This window comes from Callithrix jacchus, chromosome 7 (assembly GCF_049354715.1).
Source record: "Callithrix jacchus isolate 240 chromosome 7, calJac240_pri, whole genome shotgun sequence".
In the NCBI taxonomy this organism is placed as follows: domain Eukaryota; kingdom Metazoa; phylum Chordata; class Mammalia; order Primates; family Cebidae; genus Callithrix; species Callithrix jacchus.
The window spans coordinates 39,254,675-39,276,637 of record NC_133508.1 but is presented as its reverse complement, the minus strand read 5'-3'; the positions used below and the strand labels follow the sequence as shown (position 1 = coordinate 39,276,637).

The 21,963-nt window shown below is 62.1% G+C and overlaps 1 protein-coding gene across 17 annotated transcripts in view; it reads right to left on the bottom strand.

The window, feature by feature from the left end:
- Positions 1 to 6,942: 6,942 nt before the first annotated feature.
- Positions 6,943 to 21,963, bottom strand: part of AGRN (agrin) — a 35,084-nt gene continuing 20,063 nt past the window's right edge. For 3 of the 17 annotated variants that reach the window (XM_035307236.3, XM_035307242.3, XM_035307245.3), the window contains 32 exons: positions 20,802 to 21,020; positions 20,527 to 20,721; positions 20,247 to 20,447; positions 20,013 to 20,161; positions 19,831 to 19,936; positions 19,013 to 19,129; positions 18,769 to 18,933; positions 17,266 to 17,409; positions 17,055 to 17,179; positions 16,877 to 16,982; positions 16,413 to 16,739; positions 16,194 to 16,331; positions 15,717 to 15,844; positions 15,358 to 15,472; positions 15,149 to 15,268; positions 14,681 to 15,040; positions 14,313 to 14,505; positions 13,799 to 14,014; positions 13,467 to 13,696; positions 13,250 to 13,384; positions 12,968 to 13,064; positions 12,712 to 12,876; positions 12,469 to 12,580; positions 12,264 to 12,275; positions 11,951 to 12,067; positions 11,673 to 11,865; positions 11,506 to 11,593; positions 11,353 to 11,376; positions 9,557 to 9,589; positions 9,076 to 9,300; positions 8,506 to 8,609; positions 6,943 to 8,240 (listed from right to left, as the gene is read on the bottom strand). In XM_035307236.3, the coding sequence (XP_035163127.3) occupies positions 8,083 to 8,240; positions 8,506 to 8,609; positions 9,076 to 9,300; positions 9,557 to 9,589; positions 11,353 to 11,376; positions 11,506 to 11,593; positions 11,673 to 11,865; positions 11,951 to 12,067; positions 12,264 to 12,275; positions 12,469 to 12,580; positions 12,712 to 12,876; positions 12,968 to 13,064; positions 13,250 to 13,384; positions 13,467 to 13,696; positions 13,799 to 14,014; positions 14,313 to 14,505; positions 14,681 to 15,040; positions 15,149 to 15,268; positions 15,358 to 15,472; positions 15,717 to 15,844; positions 16,194 to 16,331; positions 16,413 to 16,739; positions 16,877 to 16,982; positions 17,055 to 17,179; positions 17,266 to 17,409; positions 18,769 to 18,933; positions 19,013 to 19,129; positions 19,831 to 19,936; positions 20,013 to 20,161; positions 20,247 to 20,447; positions 20,527 to 20,721; positions 20,802 to 21,020 (4,817 nt within the window). In that variant the 3' untranslated portion in view covers positions 6,943 to 8,082. The remainder of the gene's footprint in view (positions 8,241 to 8,505; positions 8,610 to 9,075; positions 9,301 to 9,556; positions 9,590 to 11,352; positions 11,377 to 11,505; positions 11,594 to 11,672; positions 11,866 to 11,950; positions 12,068 to 12,263; positions 12,276 to 12,468; positions 12,581 to 12,711; positions 12,877 to 12,967; positions 13,065 to 13,249; positions 13,385 to 13,466; positions 13,697 to 13,798; positions 14,015 to 14,312; positions 14,506 to 14,680; positions 15,041 to 15,148; positions 15,269 to 15,357; positions 15,473 to 15,716; positions 15,845 to 16,193; positions 16,332 to 16,412; positions 16,740 to 16,876; positions 16,983 to 17,054; positions 17,180 to 17,265; positions 17,410 to 18,768; positions 18,934 to 19,012; positions 19,130 to 19,830; positions 19,937 to 20,012; positions 20,162 to 20,246; positions 20,448 to 20,526; positions 20,722 to 20,801; positions 21,021 to 21,963) is intronic. The other 14 variants (XM_035307240.3, XM_035307243.3, XM_035307246.3 and 11 more) reach the window with 12 other exon arrangements.

The window sequence follows — 21,963 nt, the reverse complement described above, 5'->3', positions numbered from 1 at the left end:
TGGTTGGGTCCCTCTCCCAAGCCCCAGATCCCCCTCCTCCTTCCGGCGCTGCCTCCATCCCTGGAGCTCCTGCCCTGCCCCTCTGCTCACCTCTGAGCACAACTTCTGGAAGAAGCGCCACAGCTGTGTGATTTGTAAATGTGAATGAGTTAAAATTCAGCAATGGCAAAATTGCTGCTGCTCAGGAACACCGTGGTGCGGCCGGGGCTGGTGGGCGCAGCGACCCTCACCCACGTCTTCAGAGCTGGGTCCCGCCCTCCAGGCCCGTGCAGGACTTGGCTCTCGGGCTCCTCCTGGCCGGTCAGAGCTCCGTCCTTCCAATGCACAGAGGCTGCACTCCCCGGCTTCCCACCTTCCCTTGCTGGGGCCCTTCGTCCTCCTTCTCTTTCTGAGCCCTTACTGGGAGCCCCCAGGCTCTGAGCTCCTGACAGATACCTGGTTTCAGCATCTCCGTTTGGAAAGTTAACAGCACCTGTTTCCTGACATTTGCAAAACTCGAAGCTCCCGATCAGGCTCCCGCACCCCTGCCCCTGTTCATCTCTCCCTTTCGGACAAGGGCGCAGGCCCTGCCCTCCGCCCTGCCCCCGCCCCCGCCCCCGGCCCGGCCCGGCCCGGCCCCGGCCCCGGCCCTGCCCTCTGGCCTAGCCCTGCCCCTTTTGGCACGCCCCTCCCTGGCTCTGATCCATCAGCCCCTCTCCTCCTACCTTCAAAAGGTGCCCAGAGACCACACATGGTGGCTCATGCCTGCAATCTCAGCACTTTGAAAGATCCCAGGCGTCCCGGTCACCTGAGGTTGTGAGTTTGAGACCAGCCTGACCAAGAAGGTGAAACCCCATCTCTACTAAAAACACAAAAATTAGCCGGGCATGGTGGTGTGCGCCTGTCCCAGCTACTCCGGAGGCTGAGGCAGGAGAACTGCTTGAACTCAGGAAGTGGAGGTTGTGGTGAGCCGCGATTGCGCCACTGCACTCCAGCCTGTATGACAGAGCAAGACGTGGTTTCAAATTTTAACAAAAGGTGCCCAGAACTAGTTCTCCCACCACACCCGGCTCCACCTGACCTCACAGCCAAGCTTGGCAGACAGGGGCTCTCAGGAGTTGCACGTCGGAGCTGCTCACAGCTCAGTGTCTGCTTCTATGGCTCTCACCAGACACAGAGTTCTGTCAACCCTGCCCTGGCCAGCCACCTTGGCCTGTCCCTGAGGCACGGCACACACCTCCAGAGAGGCCCTTCCAGGCTGGCACTGACCCATCCCTGTCCCTGCTTCTGTGTACGGTGTCTTTGTCTCTAGAGGAGGGCCCAGGGGTGTTGGCCCTGGACTCAGTGGCACTCCAGGGCCTGCACACTGGTTCAGGGAGGCCCAGACACTCAGAGAATCTGTGCAGGGCCCCCAGCAGTGAGCAGACCCCTGTCCACACCTGACCTGTGGGGAAGGGGGATAGCCAGCCAGGCACATCCTGGGCACTTGCTGGGCTTGCTGCCTAAGCTCCTTCCCACGAAACTGGCTTGGTGGGGGACCCAGACCTGGGGGCAGTTCCCACCGGGTGTTCCTCGGGGAGGCTACCAGGAAAGCCTTCCCGGAGGAGGAGTGCCACATGGTGACCTCCAGGGCCAGTCACAGGAGAGCAGGGGAGGCCACCGGGAAAGGGTAAGCGCAGCCCTGAACCCAAACTGAGATGCCGCAGGTGGCGGGGGCTAGAACCCAGGAGGGAGCTTCCACCCATGGCCTCAGCCTCCACCCACCCCCCAGATGGTTGATGCCCAGGTGTGGGGGCTGGGATGAGGGTGGGGATGCAGAGTGGGTGAGGGAACTTACCTGTCCCTGTGGGGTCTCAACCATACTTCCCCCCTCCTCTCCTGACCGAAAGCTGCCACTGAGTCTGTGGCATGGAAATCTCCAGGGGTGGGGCCCGAGGGCTGTAGCAGCTCACACCCCAGAACCACCAGCACCACTGCCACCCCCATCCTGCTCCCGGCCAGCCCACCTGCAGGGTCCAGCCCCACAGGGTCTAGCGGGTGTTCTTTTGTGTGAGGACATGACAGATCGTAGAAAAAAAAGAGACAAGGACCCAGAGATAAGAGAAGAATTCAGCTGGGCCAAGGGACCACTGCTATCAAGGGGCGGAGTCCAGCAGTGGCCCCAGCGCTTTGACACGCTGATATTTATTGTATACAAGGCAGGGGGCAGGGCCGGAGAGTGACTCATCTGACATGATTGGTAGGGGCCAAGCAAATCACATTCTTACAATATGTGGGAGAGTTCAGGGGGCCTCGTGGGTACAGTACAGAGGGCCCCTCCCTCTCAGGCAGCTGCTGCAAGGAGGGGAGGCGCTTACGTCAGTATCTTTCCATGCACTTATCAGAGAGAGCAAAGGCTTTTACGATTCCTCTGTTCTTCTCACAGCTTCTAAGAATTTACAAGGGGGCATTGGGTGGAAAGTGGAACATGAAGGTGGACAAGGTTGGTGACCATCAGAGCACAGCACCATGGAGAGGTGTTTAAGCCCCCGGATATCTGTGGGCCAGCTGGCCAATGTCAGACCTTCCTCAAGAGCTGGCAGAGCAGAGTTTTCTCTGAACTCCCCAGTGAGAAGGAAACTCCCTCCCCCTCACGGCCTGCTAAGCAACCGCCCCCCGCAAGACTCCCCCCAACGCTGCTACCACAAGGCATTTACTCTCGCCTCTTGATCACGTCTTGTCCCTTCAGTTCCGAATTATATTTCACCGGATTATGTCTATACTCTAAGAGAGGGCTGGGCGCGGTGGCTCATGCCTGTAATCCCAGCACTTTGGGAGGCTGAGGAGCTCACACAGGTGGACACCTGAGGTCAGGAGTTCGAGACCAGCCTAGCCTGGCCAACATGGTGAAACCCCATTGCTAAATAAATAAATAAAAATAAAAAGACTAGAATGTTCCTACACTAAAGCAAAGATTGATAAAGATGTAATGAGACTGATTATGTAATTGATTATGTGATTGAATCTAAGTCTAATCGGTGTCATTGCTGTAACTTACTCAGTTATTTATTATGCTGGGACAGATTATACCTTCAGTCTCTTGCTGTGGTACCTGGGCAACTTTCTTCCCACACCCACTGCCATCCCAGGCTGAGCCTGGGCCTCACACTGGGCCTGGAGGTGGAGCTAGGTGCCCAGCAGGCACTGGGGAGGACAGGGAGGCCCAGGTTCCCAGCTCCCATCCCTCCCTCTGGAGGCGCTGCTCAGGCAGGAGAGGGGCTTGGAAGGCCTGATCCCCACCCCGAGGGCCAAGGGTCACCTCTGTGCCGAAGGGCTCCTAGCTCTGTGGTGGGCCAGTGACTCAGCTCTGCCCTGGTGATGTGGCCTGCAGCCGAAGGGACAGGGTGGGGGGGACTGTGAAGTGGGTGGGACACACTGGGCTTCAGGCACCCAAGGTCCCCCAACAGGTCTAATGAGGCCACCCAAGAGGTCAGCCCGACCCAGACTGGCCACCAGCTGCTGCAGCTCCCTGTGTGGCTTTGGTCTTGGCATCTGATCCATGGGGGGGGAAGGGTCCAACGCTGGGACCCTGGGACTCCCCCTGAGGAGAAGTGTGGGTGGGAGGACCCCTGAATGGCTTGACAATGTGTGCACACACACAAGGGCACGGTATGGGGGCTGCTTTCCCCCATGCCAGGGCCTGGCCACACCTGCCTCTTGGTGGCTGGCACGCAGGGCTGGGGGGAGGAGTCTCAGAGCTCTGGAGGTGCCCTTCCCACCTCCGTCCCTAGAACGTGGAGGTCTCCAGGGCCAGCCATTCGGAGGCGGAGGAACCACAAGCAGGGGTTCTCTGCCTCTGAGACCAGCCACAGCCCCGTTTCCGTCCCCAGCCCCTGAAGAGCAGGGGACCCAAGGGCTCGGTGGGCCCACCTCGGAGGACCCCAGGACCCAGACACCAGCAACGCAACAAAACATGCACCAGTCACGACCTCACCAGCCCAGCTCTGCCGCCCCATGTCCGAGAGGTGTTCACTGAGGGGCTGCTGACCCCCAGACCATGAGGAGGGCCTGGGGCAGCGGGGTTGGCTCGACCCTGGGATTTGGCCCCGCCTGCCCAGGCCTGATAGGGTTGTGGGCAGGGTCCCAGAGGCCAGAGGAGTAAACAGTCCAAATGGTCATCCCAGGGCAGGGCAGGGAAGGGTGGCAGATTGCGGCAGAGCCTGGCCCAGGGCTTTCCCAGGCAGGCCCTGGTCACATGCTGATGACACGCACACGGCTCTCCCTGAGCCCCAGCACTTTGCCCAGGGGTCCTGCCAACCAGTCCCCGAAATGGTCAGTACACAGCAGCCTCTTCCTTCCTGGGTTCTGGCTAGATGCAAAGCATTAGAAGCACAGGGCTTTGGGCTACAGGTTCTTAGTGATCTGACTCAGTTCCACTGCTTCGGAGCCTACGAGACCCAAGACCCTGCAGGAGGCTTCCCGGGTTCCCCCCCCACACACCTCGGCTGCCGAGTAGGGGTGGGCCAAGGGTCTCTACAGAGAAGCCCTGGGAGTCCCTATTGGTTCCTTCATGGATCTGGGGGACACTCAGGGTCACAGGGCAACTCCTGTGAGCTCCAGGCTCGCCAAACCCCAAGCCCCAAAGGTGGGGCTCTGGGTGTTGTGCCCGGACCTGGGAAGTGGTGATGTGTGGCTGTCACCTCCGAAGCTCCCGGCTGATGGCAAATGCACGAGGCAAGGTGAGCCTACATGCATGTGCACTCTTGAAGGGTGCAGCGGTCCGGCAGAAAGGGCAGGATGTGCCTGGTTCCTATAAACGTACCACCTCCCTCTCCCTGGAGGCAGGAAGCAGGCCGGACCAGTGGCCTGTTCCAGCTCTCATGCACATCCGCCCTGAGCCCCCCAGCCAGACAGGGATCCTGCCCTCGACACTGGGTCCCCTGGGGGATCTGGAAGGAAACCTGGTCCTGGCAGGTGAGCAGAGGCCACGCCTGGGTTGGGAGGGAGACTTGGCCTCCAGGACCCCCTGGTGTTGCCACGTCAGTTTCAGGACTGGGAAAAGTGGGGTGCCCCCCGACAGACTGCATCGCCGGGGTAGCCAGAAGGGAATGTGGAGGAGGGCACGGGGTCCAGGGGACAGAGGGAGAGGCTGTGTCAGCCACCCGCAGGACACCTTCCCGGGGTCGGGGTGCTGCTGACCCTCACCAACCCCAACCTCTGCAGCCCTTTCCACCCGCCTGAGGGAGGCCAGGCCTGTCGGACCAGGGACCAAGTACCCTGGCAGGGCCTGCGGGTGGAGGAGGGCGGGCTTGTGGGACCCCAGGTAGCGCGAGGACGTCCCGGGTGGCATCTCGTCACGCCCACCCGTCGGGGCCCTCGGCGCTTCCCGTGGATTCTGGGCTGCCGTGCACCGGGCTCACCTGCACCAGGTCGAGTGTCACCGCGCCGTTCGCTGGCACCCGGGGTGCGCTCTGGGAGGCCGCGCCCTCGGGCAGCTCCGCAGAGGCCCCGCCCTGTCCCCGCCCGACTCCACGCCCCTGCCACGCCCCCTGCTTCCTTAAAGGCCCGCTCCAGCCAGTCGTGCCGGGCGCCCGGGAGTCTGGGCTGCAGGCAGAAGCTCGGCGGTCCCCCCTTCACAGCCGGGGGTCCCGCGGGCAGCCCGGTAGCGGGCCGCTGGCGCTTTAGTTGGCTCCATCCCGCGCTCCCTTCCAAGACCCTCCGGCCCTTCCGGGGCTGCCTCCTCTGTGGACCCGGGCCAGGGCTCCAGGCTTGGGGGGCGGGGCCCGCGGGACCCCGGCCCTCGCCGGCGCTCGGCCGCCCCCCTTCTCAGGGGTGGCCCCGGGCTCCCACCTCTCAGACCCACAGCCTCCAACGCGGGACCCACCAGCGTCTCTTCGCCCGCGAGGCCTTTCTCCTCCTCACCCCAGGCCACGGAAGATCTCATCACCCTCCAGGTCCCCTTCGAGTTCTCAGGGTGTTCCTCAAACCCCCTCTACTGGTTCTGCGCCCCCTCCTCCTCCCCTCCGAGGTCTTCCTCCCTCCTCCGTTTCTGGCATCCGGCCTTTTCTCCCCTTCTAGGCTCACCCAGCAGGGGCACCTGCCCGAGTTTCAGCCCAGCCAATCCCTGCCTGGCACCCCTCGGCCCCCTGGACCCCACTCAGGGGACCCCAGCTCCCCCAGCCCGGCGCATCAGAGCGAATCCACCCAAGGCTCCGGTGCCTCCAGCTCCATCTCTATCTCTCTGAGAGCCTATTCTCACCCCCTCGACCTGCCCATTCTCCCCCAAATCCCTCCCTCTGCGCCCCCTGCAGCCGAGCACCCTGTCCCAGCCAGCAGTGTCCTCATGAGATCCAGTGTCCTCCTGCTTACGGCCCTCCCCGGGCCTCCCCACCCCCGCAGTCCCACTGCCCATCTCCATCCAGTCCCCGTTGCTCTGACCCGTGGCCTCTGTCCTGCATGCTGGCCTCTGGCTGCTCCCATGCCTCCACTGCCTGCTGAAAACTCCCTGTCCAGCCCAGGGCCCCTGCACGCCATCCCAATGAACCCACACTACGTGCTTCACCCCGGGCCTCTTCATCTGTCCTCCCCCAGCTCATCTTTTGGGTCTGGGCTTGGGAATCAGTTTTCCCTGGACCTTTCCGGAAGCCCAAAATTAGTCTGCTCCCCCCCACCACCCCACCATCAGAGACCTGGACCCTCTCCTCCCTGACACCTGGCACCTGACACCTGCCAGGCACACAGGGTCACTCAGCGTGTCCTCAGAGAACCAAGTGATAAAAGGCTGAGAAAGCAAATGTCCGGACACATGGGACCACCTGGGCGTGAAGCTCATGGGTATTATTTTCCTTTTTATTTTTTTGGAGATATGAGTCTGGCTTTGGGGCCCACACTGGAGTGCAGTGGTGCAATCTCAGCTCACTGCCACCAAAGCTGAGTAAGGTGCCAGCAGGCCAGGGCTCTGGTGAGGATGGACACAAACAATGCTTTTAAAGTTTTCAGACTTTATTTCACAGCGATTGACAGAAATGTACTGGAGTTAGTAACATGGTGCCCAGCCTTCCCGCTGCCGCTTTATCTGGTCCTGCTCCTAAGAGGACTGGGCTGGGGCTGGGGCTGGAGGTGGGCAGGATGGGGCGTTGCAGTTTAAGGCATTTCTGGCTTCAGAGCCATCCCTGCCACCCCTGCACCTGCACCTGCCCCTTGACGTTGGTCAGACGCTAGCTGGCCCGGGTCATTCTGAGACAAGGGGACCATCCCTGGCACTGGAGGGAGGATTTGCAGTGAGGCAACCGTCAGCCACTCTCAGCTGACACGGGAAGGATGGGACCCACCACTCCAGGGGTCAAATGAACAAACACATGAAGAACACGGCAGGTGGCCAGGCCCAGATGCCCAGGCAGGCAGCAGAGGCCAACCCCATCCTACAGGGGCTCTGCTCAGTGGCTCCTCACAGGGCCTGGGGTGTGGCAGAGGGACACGGCCACATCCAGGGTGGCTGGGTGGCTGGGCGGGGTGAGCTGAGGGTCACAGCACCCAGGTCGGCTCTGGTCTGGCCTCTGCTTACTGGGGCTGGAGCAGGCAGCAGGGGCGGGACTTTGGAGCTGGCCAGCAGTAACATTGTTTTTAAGTCACAGTATTGGCCCTGGAGGCCCAGGCAGGGCCGGGCCCTGGGGTCTAGCCAGCCCGGGAAAAGGCCAGCCATGGCCCAGAGCACACACAGGGAGAAGCAGATCAAATGGGAGCTCGGAAAGCCCCGTGCGGGCACCCGGAGGAAGGGCCCCATCAGACCTCACAGCCAGACGGAGTGAGGGTGACTCGGGAGCCTCGGCTGCTTCCCGGCAGGCGGGGACGCCATGGGGGAGGCACAGTGCAAGGCAGGGGCTCGGTGCCCAGAGGCAGGGGGTGCGTCCTGAGGCTGCCATCCATGCCCAGCCCTCCACGCTGCCACCTTGCCCGCATGTCCCTCGGCACCAGGTCTGTCTGCAGCACAGCTGCCTGGACGGAAGGAAGGCCGGGCCAGCAGTCCCTCCGGCCAACACGCAGGCAAGAAAATCATATCAAAAAGCCACAAGTTTACAAAAATAGAAAATAATTATAGCGGGGAGTGGGAGCTCTGGTGCCAGCTCACGCAGCAGGGCAGGGCCGCAGCTCCGGCTTGGTGACAGCGTCCTCTAGCAGGTGCAGTGGGTGCTGGCCCACCATCACGTCCCGAAGGCAGCCCACGAAGCCCGTGCCGTAGGCCTTGGGCAGCGCTGGGCCCATAGGCAGCTCCGGCAGGCCCCCTGCAGCACAGACAGCAGGAGTCACCAGCTGCGACTCGGTGATGCCAATCGACACAGGGACCCACCGGCACCCCAACAAGCAGGTGGCCCATGGGGGGCTACACACAGGCCCTCACCTCCTGACCCCACAGCACTGGAGAAGAAAGGGCCCAGCCTGCCAGCTTATATGCTGTCCTGACTCAAGGCCGGCCCTGGGGGTGGAGTCTCTCCCTCAGATATCAGGAGACCCTTGGGCACCCCTCCACAGTCTCCCCCACACACTCACCAAGCCACAGGGCTCCATCGGTGTCCAGCTGCGTGGCACCCAGAGGGGAGGAGCCGGTCACCGGGGCCTCATTGCCCACCTGCAGGGAACCTTCCCTCTGCTCCCTGGGAGCACAGGTCGGGGGGACCATCAGGGGCCAGAGCTCCCTCTACCTCCTCTAGACCCAAAGTCCTGCATCCTTCCTATGCCTCACAGGTGCCTCAGTCCGGGGGACCACCCAGGTGTCACCCTTGGGGGCAAGGATGGGGTGGCCTTGACCCCAAGGAGAGCACCAGGAGCCAAGGCCAGGGACATTCCTGCAGCTCAGGCTTTGCTGGAGGCGACGTCAGGCTCACACTAGAACGGCCCCAGCAGCATCTGGCAGGGCAGGGATGCCTTTCAGACCAGGAAGCCCATCACTGCTTCTCCCACATCTTCTCATCCCTTCCTCCTCCCGCTGGCAGTGACCTCAGCTCAGGGAGTGAAGCGTGTCCTCCCTGATCCCTGGCCACAAGTGACTGGGCACAGCCCAGCTGGACGAGTCTGGACAGCACTTTCCACTATCTTTGGCATGCTGAGTCCCCTACTGACCTGTGTGCCACGACCCGCAGCCAGCGGCTGGTGTTGACGGGCACAGTGGAGCGCAGCACCACGGGCTGAGAGCCCAGGTTGTAGCTCAGCTGTAGATGTCCGTCCACAATGGCCAGCGCCACGTAGTCTGCCTGCTCCGTGGCCTTGCCGCTCCAAAGAACCAGCCCCTGCGTGGCCTCCGTGCGCAGGCTCAGTTCAAAGTGGTTGCTCTGCAACGCCTTCTCGCTGGAGAGCAGAGGGTGGGTCAGGGCCTCCCAGAGGGTGGCAGCATGATGGGGGGCAGGGGGCAGGAGGACAAGGGCCCCAGCTGCGGAGGCCACAAAGGGCTGGTGATGGGACCCAGAGGTCGCAGGTGGGCGAACATGGACAGTGGGAGGGAGAAGAGGGATGGAAATGGGGCAGCCTGGCAGAGATGAGAGAGCGGGGTGGGAGGACAGATGGGCCAGCCGGGGGTCTGCAGGTACTGCTGCCACATGCTCACCTGTGAAGGGCCCCGGAATCCAGAGTTTTGGGGCTTAGAAGCAGGAAGAGAGGGAGGCAGGTGAGCAGGGGATAGGCGGCCCAATGCAAACCCTCCTCAACATTGGGGTGCAAGGAGCAGGCATCCACAGAAACCACGGATGACCTCAAAGATCACCAGCCCACCCACCAGAGTCCCAGCAAGGACACACATAATATGCGTGTGCAGACACGTGAGGGCACAGACACCCATGTGCAGACAGTGCGAGAGCACAGCCAAGGATGGGAGCAGAGATCAAGGTGAGTGCAGGGTGGCATGGAGTGTGTCCCTCAGATGCCAGGGACACACATGCATGTGTGCATGCACGCAAGCCTACACACAGAGACACACCTGCATGTTCACACAGACCTGCACACACACATGGACACACACACCTGCATGTTCACACAGACCTGCACACACACATGGAGACACACCTGCATGTTCACAGACCTGCGCACACAGACACACCTGCATGTTCACGCAGACCTGCACACACATGGACATACACACCTTCATGTTCACACAGACCTGCACACACACAGGGAGACACACCTGCATGTTTGCACAGACCTGCACACACACATACAGAGACACACACCTGCATGTTCACAGACCTGCACACACATACGGAGACACAAACCTGCATGTTCACACAGACCTGCACACACACATGGAGACACACACCTTCATGTTCACAGACCTGCACACACATGGAGACACACACCTGCATGCTCATGCAGACCTGCACACACACGGAGACACACCTGCATGTTCACACAAGCCTACACAAACACTTGCATGTTCACACAAACACACACCTGCATGTTCACACACACCTACACACACACGGAGACACACCTGCATGTTCACACAAACCTGCACACAGACACACCTGTGTGTTCACACAAACCTACACATACATGGAAACACACACCTGCGTGTTCACACAGACCTGAACACACACGACACACCTGCATGTTCACACGAACCCACCACACACACAGAGACACACCTGCATGTTCAAACCACAAACACATGGAGACACACCTGCATGTTCACACAAACCACACAGGGACACACAGAGGCACACACCTGCATGTTCACACAAAACACACGGAGACACACCTACAGTCACACACACATCTACATGCACAAAAACCTACACACAGAAACACCTGCATATTTACCAAACCTAAACACACACACTCCTCCATATTACACACACAAGCCTACACTTGGACACACACCTGGATATTCACATACACACACCTACATGCCCCCCACATACACATGGACATGCACACACACACCTGCATGTTCTCACACACATATACATGTCCCCCACATACACATACACATGGACATGCAAATGCACACCTGCATGTTCTCATATACACAACTCCCTCCGTACACACACGTACACACATACACACACCTGTACATCCACCCCATACACACAGAAACGTACATATCACACCTGCATGTTCACACATGCACACAGACATGCACACACGGATGAGACATGCATGTGCACATGTGTGTGCAGCCTCAGTGGCAGGGGTTGCCTGTGGGGTGATGCTCGGCCTGTGGGCTGGGAGGGTTGACTGCACTTTCGAGGCAGGAACTAGCCTCTTGCTGCAAAATAGCACCCAACCCCCACCCTCCGCCACAAGGGATGGACAGTTGCAGGGGCTCGGGCCTGTGCTGTGCTCCCCACCAGGAAGAATGGAGGAAAGGGAGAGGGAGGGAGCAGGTGGGGGCCAAGCTCTACTCACACTGGGATCTCATTGGCCAGTTCGCTTGGAAACAAAGAGACAGACAGTGAGAGGAACAGAGGTGACAGCACTAGGCCCCTCGGAGCGAGCGTGTGTGGGGGTTGCCCCGAGGGCATGGGCGGGACAGGCGGCACGCAGAGGATGGCATGTTACCTCTCGGTCACAGCGTTGAGGTACTCAATGAAGGTCCGCCCGTCAAAGGCCAGGGCATCCAGGTCCCCCGCCGACTTCTCCACCAGCCCTGTGAGACCAGCAGGTGAGGATGGGCCTCACAGGCTCCCACCGTCCAGCCTCTGCCCTCTGCCCTGTGCCCAGCTCACCCTTCTCGCAGTGTGGTCCTGAGAATCCCCCTGGACACAGGCACACATAGGCCGCCTCCCTCGGGACGCAGGAGGCTCCATTGAGGCAGGGGTGGCCTGAGGCCCGGGTGCAGGGGTGGTCGGCAAAGGATGTGACGTCCATCTGCCTCAGCACATGCTCCGGGGTGAGCAGCTGGAGGCCTCCCAGGGACACCTGCAGGGGCAGGGGGAAGAGCCTCGTCCCGCCTGATGCCCTGCCCACCCCAGAGGCCCTGGTGGGAGGCCCCATCCCCACTTACCAGCTGGATGGCGCCGCTGAAGCCAGACGACACCGCAGCAGCACGGGCCAGCTTGCTGAAGTCGGGAGCTCCCCCTACGTAGAGCGGCTCTTTCAGGTTGAGGACTGTGTGTGGAACCTGTGGGGGTGCTGGGTGAGGCTTGTGCAGAGCCCACCCGCTGTGCAGACCCAGGGCCCAGCCCCCTGTGTGCTCCCATCCACTGCCTATCTAGGGGGCAGTGTTAATCACACAGAAATGGTGGGGTCCTTGGTGGGGAGGAGCTACCCTAGGGGAGGAGGCATCTGAGATGGTGAGCGGATGAGGCCGACAGTACCTTGCGGGATTTCTGGCCTCCGAAGAGCGGGTGGGGTTGCAGAGCAAGAGCAGAGAGCAGGAAGGCAGAGGAGGCAGGGGACAGGACAGGCGGCCAAGAGAACAGGGCAGAAAAACAGCTCCGTGAGCGCTGGCAGGGGCGGGGCCGCTGCCCGGAGGAGGAAGAGCAGGCGGCAGCGGGTCCCCTCACAGCCCAGGGCACTCACCGGGGACTCGCCCAGCATGCGGGGGCCATCACCCACACGCATGGCACCCTTGCGGCCATTTCGCTCCAGTGAGACGCTGGTCCAGGTGCCCAGAGTGACGGGCTCCTTGCTCCTGGTGAGGAGGGGGCAGGGTGAGTGGGCTCTGGCTGCTGCCAGCTGTCTGCCTGCCCAGGGCCCGACACCTGTTGGTGTCTGGCCTCAGGCCAGCGCCCCAGGCTCTGAAGCGTCACCTCGCTGGCCCACCTGATGACTGCTGCCCCCTTGCCCAGGTCATAGCGGAACTCCAGGTGGCGGTCCTGCAGTGCCAGTGACACAAAGTCCCCCTTGCCATCCGTCTTCTGCCCGTTGTAGAGCAGGAGGCCGCTGGGGCCTCGTGCCAGGAACACCACCTCCAGTGCCATCTTCTCCCTGGGGTCACAGGGAGTCGGAGTGTCTCTCGGTCCCCAACAGGACAGACATAGGTGGGGGCCGGCCCTTCCCCCGCACCTGACCCACTGACCCCAGGTCCCGGGCGAAGGTGTGCAAGCCTCTCAGCTCCAGGTGGGAGAAGCCGTTGAAGTCAGCCAGAAAGGGCCGGGAGCCGTCCTGCCCTGAGACTGTAGGGAGTCACCCAGGCTTCAGTCCTGACCCCCAGGGCCTCCTGCACCCCCTGCTGGCTGCATGTAGAGACTAATTCAAAACCTAAACTAGAACCGCACCCTAACTGCGATGCCACCTGGACAGTACCTGCCCACACGTTTTACCTCCCCACCCACCTCCCTAAGAGCCTCATGGCCCCGACCTGTCTGGCAGAGGGTGCCCCCCTGTCCCAGGGGGCACTGGCATTGGACACCACCCTCGGGCAGCACATGGCATGGTGCTGCGCCGTGGCAGGGGTTGGGCTGGCAAGGGTTCTTCTCCTCAGCACAGGTCGGTCCTAGTGGAGAAAGATGGCATTGGTTGGGCACCGTCCACAGGCCCTGAGGTCTCACCCCCACCCACTCTGGCCCCACCCTTACCGAAGTGGCCGGGCGGGCACAGGCAGCGGAACCTTCCAGCCTCCAGGGCCTGGCATGGGGCCCTGCCATGGCAAGGGTTGGGCAGGCAGGGGTGGTCCCCACACTCGCCCACGGCAGAACCTTGGGCTGCAGCCCCAGGCCCAACGCTGAGCTCCAAGAGCTGGTTGTTGATGTCCAGCAAACGGATACAGCCCCTCAGACCAGTGCCCACGAAGATCCGTTCCAGCACCCTGACAGCAGGAGGGGCACTGGGTCAGGGTGCAGGGGCCACAGGCAAAGCCACCTCACACACGGAGACCCCAAAGGGCCGGGATCAGGGGTTGGGGGCTCACACAGCAGCCTGGTCCTCAGGTACACCGCCCACAAAGAGATCTGTGTCCAGGTTGAGGCCGTCGGTGCCACTTGGGCTCTCGCCTAGAACGGGGGTCTCCCCATCCACTGAGAGGGTACCCCGGCGCCAATGCCGTGACAGCTCCAGTCGGTGCCACCGCCCCAGATCTACCAGCACTGCACTGGTCAGCACCGCAGGCCCTGAACCTGTGTCAAACCTGAAGGTGGAAGCAGGTGCTTAGGATCATCTCGGCCGGCCCCCACACCACCCATCTGTGCGGCATTTGGTCCTGCCCTCCCTGCCCACCTGAGCTGCCCCCTGACCCCACCACCCTCCCTGCCCACCTGAGCTACACGCGGCCCCACCCCACCCCGCCCACCTGAGCTGACCCCTGGCCCCGTCCCTCCCTGCCCACCTGAGCTGCACGTGGCCCCTCCCCGCCCACCTGAGCTGCACACCACTCCACCCCACCCCGCCCACCTGAGCTGCCTCCTGGCCCCACCCCTCCCACCCACCTGAGCTGCACATGGCCGTCTAGCAGGGCCAATGCCAGGAAGTCCTTGCCCCGGGCATTGCCATTGTACAGCAGTAGTCCCTGAGGCTCCAGTGTCCGGAATTCCAGCGCCAGGCGGAGCGTGTGGTAGGCGCGGAGAGTAGGGAAGGCCAGGAAGGAGTGGCCCCCGAAGGCCGGCACAGGGGCGTGCAGCACTGCAAGAGCGACCGGTAGGGCTGGCTGGAAAAGCTCCGAGGACTCCCCGTTTTTACCCCTGAAACCACCCCTTAACCCAGGCCGCTGACCGCAACCCAAAGCCAGATGGTTAGCCCCGCCCCCAATCCGTGCCCCCACCGCCTCCCCGCCCTCCGCTGCAGAGGACACCCTTACCCCTCTCACAGACAGCGCCGCCCCAGCCTGCCGGGCAGCTGCAGGTGAAGTCCCCGCCTAAGGCCCCATCCTGGCAGGTTCCCCCGTGTAAGCAGGGCTGCGAGTCACAGGGCTTGGGAGGTTGCTGGAGGGCTGGGGGCAGAGGTGGGTATCCAGGCACATGGCTGGGGGCAGTGGTGGGGGGCCGACGCGTGGTGGGAGCTGCTGTGGTCTTGCTGATGGGCCGGCTTGTGTGACCGGGGTGTGGGGCCCGAGGGGTCACAGCAGAGGGCGGGGGGCGGGACGCAGTGGTGGCTCTGGCCGTGGCTACTGCAGCAATGGCTCCCGACGTGGCCCCGGTGAAAAACGCAGGAAACCAGTCTGTGGGCACGGGGAGCTGTTAGTGTTTCCAGGGAGCAGCACCAGGAGGGGTGGGGGCATGGGCAGAGGTGGGGGTAGGTAAGCCATGGCACATGGCCTGGCACTCACCAAAGTCCATAAACCGCACATGCTCCTGCAGTGGCCTCCTCACCCCCAAGGACCGGCGCCTGGACACCTGGAGCTGCCGGAGCAGGGCCCGGCCCACGTCGGGGGCCCTGAAGGCCGTGGCTGGGGAGGTGGGAGTACTGAGCGCTGCAGAGCCCCAGGCAGCTCCCACCCATTGCCTCCCAGGAGGGGTACAGACTGGGGGGTCTCACTGGGGTCAAAGTGCACATCCACAATGGCACGGACGGATCTGCCAGGCCCCAGGTCCCGCAGGTGGACACTCCGAAAATCCTTCTTGACATCTGAATTTCGGAAGAGGTCGTCCAGCTGTGGGCAGGCAGTGGGCAAGGACTCAGGGGCCGCCCCAGCTGGCTGCCTACTGCTGCTCTGGGTGTCTGGGGAGGAAGCCCCGTGGCTGGGGTGCTGTCTGGGGAGGAATCCCCGTGGCTGGGGCGCTGTCTGGGGAGGAAGCCCTGTGGCTGGGGCACTGTCTGGGGAGGAAGGCCCATGGCTGGGGCGCTGTCTGGGGAGGAAGGCCCGTGGCTGGGCCGCTGCACCTTCACCATCTTACCACGCTCTCGATGCTCCTGGCTGTTTCCCCGAACAGCTCAGACTTGGGGTCGGCCATCTCTGGTGTGTAGAACAGCTCCTGGCCCTCGACGCCCTCCAGCTCCAGCATGCCCTGGAACACCCTGGTGGCTGTGGGGGAGGGGCAGTGAGGCCCTGCCTGGCATCTGCCTGGCCTCTAGGCTGGCCAGTGGGCCACATGGTGCAGGGGAGGGTGGCTGTTAGTCAGATGGCCATGAGGTTAGTGAGGACCCCAGGGTAGGGCTGGCGTCAGTTACCAGGCGGACTCCTCGGAGCAGGGGGCCATGCCGGCTTGCAACGAGAGAGACAGGTTAGGCTCGGGGTCCCGGGCACACACGTGCTTGTTGGGGCCAAGTCCCACGACCATAACCCCCGGCACTGACCTGCTGCCCGGGCAAGGGGCCAGCACCCCGAGGAGCCCAGGCCGCTCCTCACTCCCCTCGCCCGGCCGCCCACTCACCGGGGCAGTTGGAGCCCTCCACGTCCAGCGAGGGCGTCTTCCCATCCGAGCAGCAGCCCAAAGGGGCATTGTAGCAGGAAGCCCTCTCAATGGGCAGCCCAGGGGTTGCCACGCTGCTGCCCTCCAAGGGCTCGAGGCCTGCAAAGCCCATGTCTGAGCCCAGGCCCTGGAAGAACCTCTCTGAGCCCACCCACCACCCAAGTCCAGATCCCTGCTCACCCCCAGAGCCACCCCCACTGGCCTCCTGGTCCCCGCTCAGTTCCTCGTCATCACTTCCATCAGCGCTGCCAGATTCACCAAAGGCAGATGCCACGAGGCTGGGTACAGGGGAGGGTGCCGTGGGGGGTACAGGCCACACAGTGGTCCTGGGGATGCTGGTGGTGGTCCGAGGTCTCGATGAGGGCGGAGGGGTGGTCTGACTGTGTGTGGTACTGCTAGGAGCCAGGGGGAGGGCGCTGGGAGGGGCTGGCAGTCCCTGGCTCAGGAGCCCTGGGGTGGTCACGATCACAGAGGCAGATGTCGGGTGAGTACTGGGAGCAACAGCCTCTGCAGGGAGAGGGAGGTTGGTGAGGGGACTGGTTGGCAGAGGGACAGGATCAAGTGGCTCAGGGTGGGTGGGGCTGGACTTAGGGTAGTGTCAGGCCTTCCTGGTCAATTCTGGGGGGGTGCCTGTCAGGCCTCACCCTGGCACGGGCCCAGGCTCTGGATAGAGAGGTGCAGGCCCTGTCGGCAGGCAATGGTCTTCAGCTGACACTCGTTGCCGTACGTGACTCCATCTGACCCGCAGACCTGGGACGCAGAACAGGGGTGCTCAGGGCGAGGCCCCTTCCCACTCCCCCCTCTGAATTCCACACCCCTCACCTTGGAAGCATTGGCCTCTGGACAGGTGAGCATCGGGCAGACACAGTGGGCTGAGCCGGAGTCCTCCACGCACAGCGCACCAAACTTACAGCGCACCTCCGCACAGGTCTCGGGTGCAGAGGCATCTGGGGCACAGGCATGGGAAACCCCTGGAGCTCAGGTGGCCTCACCCCAGCCCACGAAGCCCAGAGCAGCACTGGCTCTCACTCACCAGCTTCACAGCCCGCAGGGCCCAAGGCACGACCATCTGGACACTGTCCGCACTTGGGCCCAGCCGCCCCGGGCTTGCAGGAGCACAGTCCGGACATCTGCTCACAGTCGTCCCGCACGGCGCCCTGGGGATCGCAGCTGCAGGCTTTGGGGGAAATGAGGGAGGAGTCTTGTAGGGCTGAAGGCCCCACAGGGTCGTGGGGTGAGCCTTATGCTGTGCTGAGGCGCAGGATCCGAGAAATAAAGAGACAGGACACAGAAGTACAAGGAAAACGCAGCTGGGCTCAGGGGGCCACGTCACCTATGAGCGGAGTCAGGTGAGGCCCTGAATGTCCAGAAGTCTGAGTATTTATTGTGCATAGGTTAGGGGTCAGGGCAGGGAGTGAAATCATCATTAAGGATAGTGATAGGATCGTGAGCAATAAAACATGGGGTCCACCCCCATTAGGTCACCTAGGCCAGGAGGTGAACAGTGCACAGCAAGGGGCCCGTTCTCATGAAGGCGAGGGCTGTGTGCAGTAAGGGGTCCATCCCCATTAGGTCACCGAAGCTTGAAGGTGGGCCGTGCACAGTGAAGAGGGTGCAGTGTGCAATACTTCAATCTATGGTCAAACTACTTCTAGGAAGATTTATAGGAGGATGCTTTAAGTCACACAGCAGTGACAGAGCTGTCAGGGTTACCGCCACCTTCTGGCAGCTCCAATGAATTCTATAGGAAGATGCTTTTGAAGCAGCACAGTAGCAAGAGCTGATAAAGTTCACAGTCACCAAGGTGGATTGCCGGTCTGAGGGCAGCCTTCCACAAGAACTGGAGCAAGGTCCTACAACTCCTTTATCAGGAGGAGAGGCTCTTGCCCCAAGCCTGCCACACAGCGGGTATCTTTATGATACTGAACGCTGGCGCCTGGGCCATGGATTCTTGGCCTGGTATGACTGTTTGTCCCTTAAATCATGCTCTGCACTGTGTCTGCTCTAGGCATTCCTCCGATTATAAGCTGCTTATTCCTTAATTCATGCTCTGTACTGTGTCCACTCTCGGCAGTCCTCCGATTATGAACTAAGATATAATTACATATTTAGGGAAATACTCTTTAGGCACTCATACTATCAACTATTATATGATTATATAGAGAGGATAATATAAAGGGATTCTTCAAGCCCTATTTCTATAAACTAATATATGATTGTATGAAGGATTATATAAAAGAAAGTTGCTGAGTAGTAACACTATAGAGCGAAATATTCGTCAAGCCCTAACTGTGCCAGGGTTCTGCTTAGCTCTCATTCTTCAGTGCCTATATGGGGGGTTACCCACAGAATCTGATGTCTGCACCTGGACAGGCTTCCCCACCTCCTCCAGAGCCTGGCCCCTAACCCTGGCTCTGCCAGCCCCAGAGAGGTATGTGTCTGGCCAGGGCCTGGGCAGGTGAGGAGGGACACAGCCATGGGGGTAAGACAGACAAGAGAGCACAGCCAGTGGCCAGCCCTGGGCCCTGTCACTCACGTGTGCAACCACTGTGGCCATCAGTGACGATGCCTCGGAAGTTCCAGAAGCCAGGCTCACAGCGGTCACACCTGAGGCCCCCCACGCCGGGGCGGCAGGAGCACTGGCCTGTGGCTGGGTCACAGGTGCTGCCGTAGGAGCCATGGGGGTTGCACTGGCAGGCACCTGCAAGACCAGGACAGGATCAGGTCATGTGGCCGCACAGCTGCACCAGGCCGAGTCAGGACTGAGCTCAGGTACTCACTGGGGCAGCCAGCCAGGCCCACGCCCCGGGCCATGGTGATATTGTCCTGGCAGCAGCCGTAGGGTGTCTGGGCACAGTGAGAGGGGGCCACAGGTGGCAGCGGGGCGAAGGTGGGGCCTGCAGGGAAGGGTACAGGAGTCAAACTTCATGCAGTGCTGAACACCCACCTGGGCCTAGCCACTCTGCCTCAACCTGCCCCCACCATCACCACTCAGCCCTCCCGATCCCAGTTCCCAAAGGAGCCTGGGAGCCTGGGGCTGATATCACAGATGAGGCTGTGTCTGTAAATGCAGGCCCAGGAACACAGAACGCAGAGTACCCAAAGATCCCGGACACGCAGCTCTGTGACACACGGAGGAGCGGTGCACACGCAGATGAGCGTCCTTGCAAATCCAGACACGTACATCTAAAGACGTCAGCATGCACACTCACCCACGTTCCTCCAAACCTGTGCAGTTAACGTACCACTGCAGACACACATCTGTATACGTGCCTCAGCCCACAACAGGCACCACTCATTCCTCCTCAACATGATACACTGACCCCATCCGTGTATCCAGAGAAAGCGCCCACAGGTGGAGCCCCACGTGGTCACGCTGCCTCCCAGCAGTGAAGCCTGGCCTGGTGCAGCCTCACAGACTGACGGACACACGCCCACACACAGCCACACAAACATGCACCTGCAGCAACACTGGGGCTTCTCTTTCACAACGTAACATGCACGTCCACATGAGCCGCCCACATGCCAGCTGCTCGTGTGCCCACGGAAACAGGCTGCTGCCCCTGTGCACAGGATGCTGTGCGCAGCGACCGCTCACCTTGGCAGGCTCCCTGAGCCACCACATGGAGCTCCCGCTGTGACTCGCACCTGGCCTTCTTCAGGTCACACTCGGTGCCATAGGTGATCCCATCTGAGCCGCACACCTGGAGGGTGGTGTCAGTGTGAGCGGCTGCAGCCTCGTCCTCGCCACCCACCTAGAGCCAGGGGTGCAGGGCTCACCGGGCTGCCTGGGACACTCTGGCAGCTGAAGTCGCAGACGCATGGCCCATCCTCCGAGTCTTCATCCCAGATGCCACCTCGCTGCCGGCACAACTCCTGCTCACAGTCACCATCTTCCCCAGAGCCAGAGCCTCCGGAGCCGCACTCCACTGCAGGGAAGTGGGGCTGCGTCAACCAGGGGCTTTGTGTCGGAGGCTGGAGCCCAGCAGTCTCGCCAGCCGTCCCCTGGCCTACACTGCTCGCACGGCCCTGCCCGGGCCTCCTCAATCTGCTTCTGCTGCCGGCAGGCGGCTTCCCGTAGCTCACAGGCGCTGTCGTAGGTGACACCGTCGCTGCCGCACACAGGGCCAGGTGGGGGGTGCTCACACCGGGGACACATGCACTGCCCCGCAGAGCACACAGCCCCAAAAGCACACACGGCATGTCCACAGGTCTCTGCAGAAGACAGCCAGGTGGGGTCAGGAGGCCCCGGCTGAGGCAGGCACAAGACCTCGGACCACCTGGCCCTACTCACCGCAGGGTCCAGCTGAGGCCACATGCAGGCTGATCTGGTGAGTGCAAGCGTGAACGTGTAGCATGCACTCGCTGGCGTACGTGTGCCCGTCGGAACCACACACGGGCTGGGCCAAAGCCACGCATTCGGAGGGGCACACACAGCGCCCGGTCTCAGCCTCACACAGGGCTCCAAAGCGGCACTGCCCGCAGTGGTCTGGGGAGGCGGCTCCGTCACCAAGGCGACCAGGAACCTCCCTCCCACGGCCCCCACCCGGCCCCTCGCCCGCCACTGACCACAGGGTCCTTTCCGCACCACCCGGACCTCCCGCCCGAGGGTGCAGGCCATGGCCTCCAGCTCGCACACGCTGCCGTAGGTGACACCGTCGCTGCCGCACACGGGATCATAGAGGCCCGAGCACGCCTGCCGGCATTCACACGCCGCCTGCCCATTCTTCACCGAACACGTCGCCCCAAATGCACACTGCACCCCGACACACGGGGACGGGGCCTGGTCTGCAGAGGACACCGGCGCTCAGCGGGCCCACAGCCCCCCTCAGCTGCAGGCAAAATCCCCAGCCCCACGCAGCAGTCCCTCTCCCAGGAAGGGGATGGCGGAGGAAGAGAGAACACAGGAGAAGGGCCAGATGCACAGCAAACACGGCAGAGAAAGCGACAGACACGTGGCAGAGGTGGGTGGGACACACCCAGGAAGCCTGGCGTGGCCATGGGCGGGGCTGCCCTCAAGCTGGGGGCTTCCTGACGGTCCACAGCAGGCTATGGGAGGGCCAAGCTTCCCCGGCCTGCCCAAGCCACTAACTCCTGACTGCCAGCATCCCTGGGACACCCATGCATGTGGGGATGTGGGGGGCTCTCCGTGGGTGGGAGGAGTCTCGCCCCCCCCCACCGAGCCACACCCAGGGCTGCATGGGGGAGGAGGTGTCTGTCCACTTGCTCTGAGGACCACAAGGCCAGGCAGCAGCAAGCCACCCCCCCCCGCCACGCCGGGGGCAGACCTCGGGCTGTGCGCTCCTGGCGGGCAGGCACGGCACCTCATCCTGCCAGCAGGTCAGGCTGGAAGACACAAGAGGCGGAGCCGACAGGGAAGGAAAGACCAAGGAGAAGAGACGGACGCAGAGAGAACGACCAGAAGATGGGAGAACCGACCAAGATGGACACAGGCAGGCAGAGCCACGGAGCTGGGCCCACATGGGACACGGTGGCCACTGCCTCCACCTGGCCCATCATGTTCTGACGCAGACACTGCCTCCAAACGGGCTGAGGGCTGCCCATGTCCCAAGAGTGAGGGCCCCAGTGTTGTGTCCAGCCCGCCCGCCCCAGCAGTCTGTGCTCGCTTAGTATGGAGATGCACAAATAGGCCAGAGGGCTTGCAGGGACAATGTAGCTCAGTGCAGGGACCACGGAGCCTGCATGAGGCCCTACCTCTGCCCCACCAACC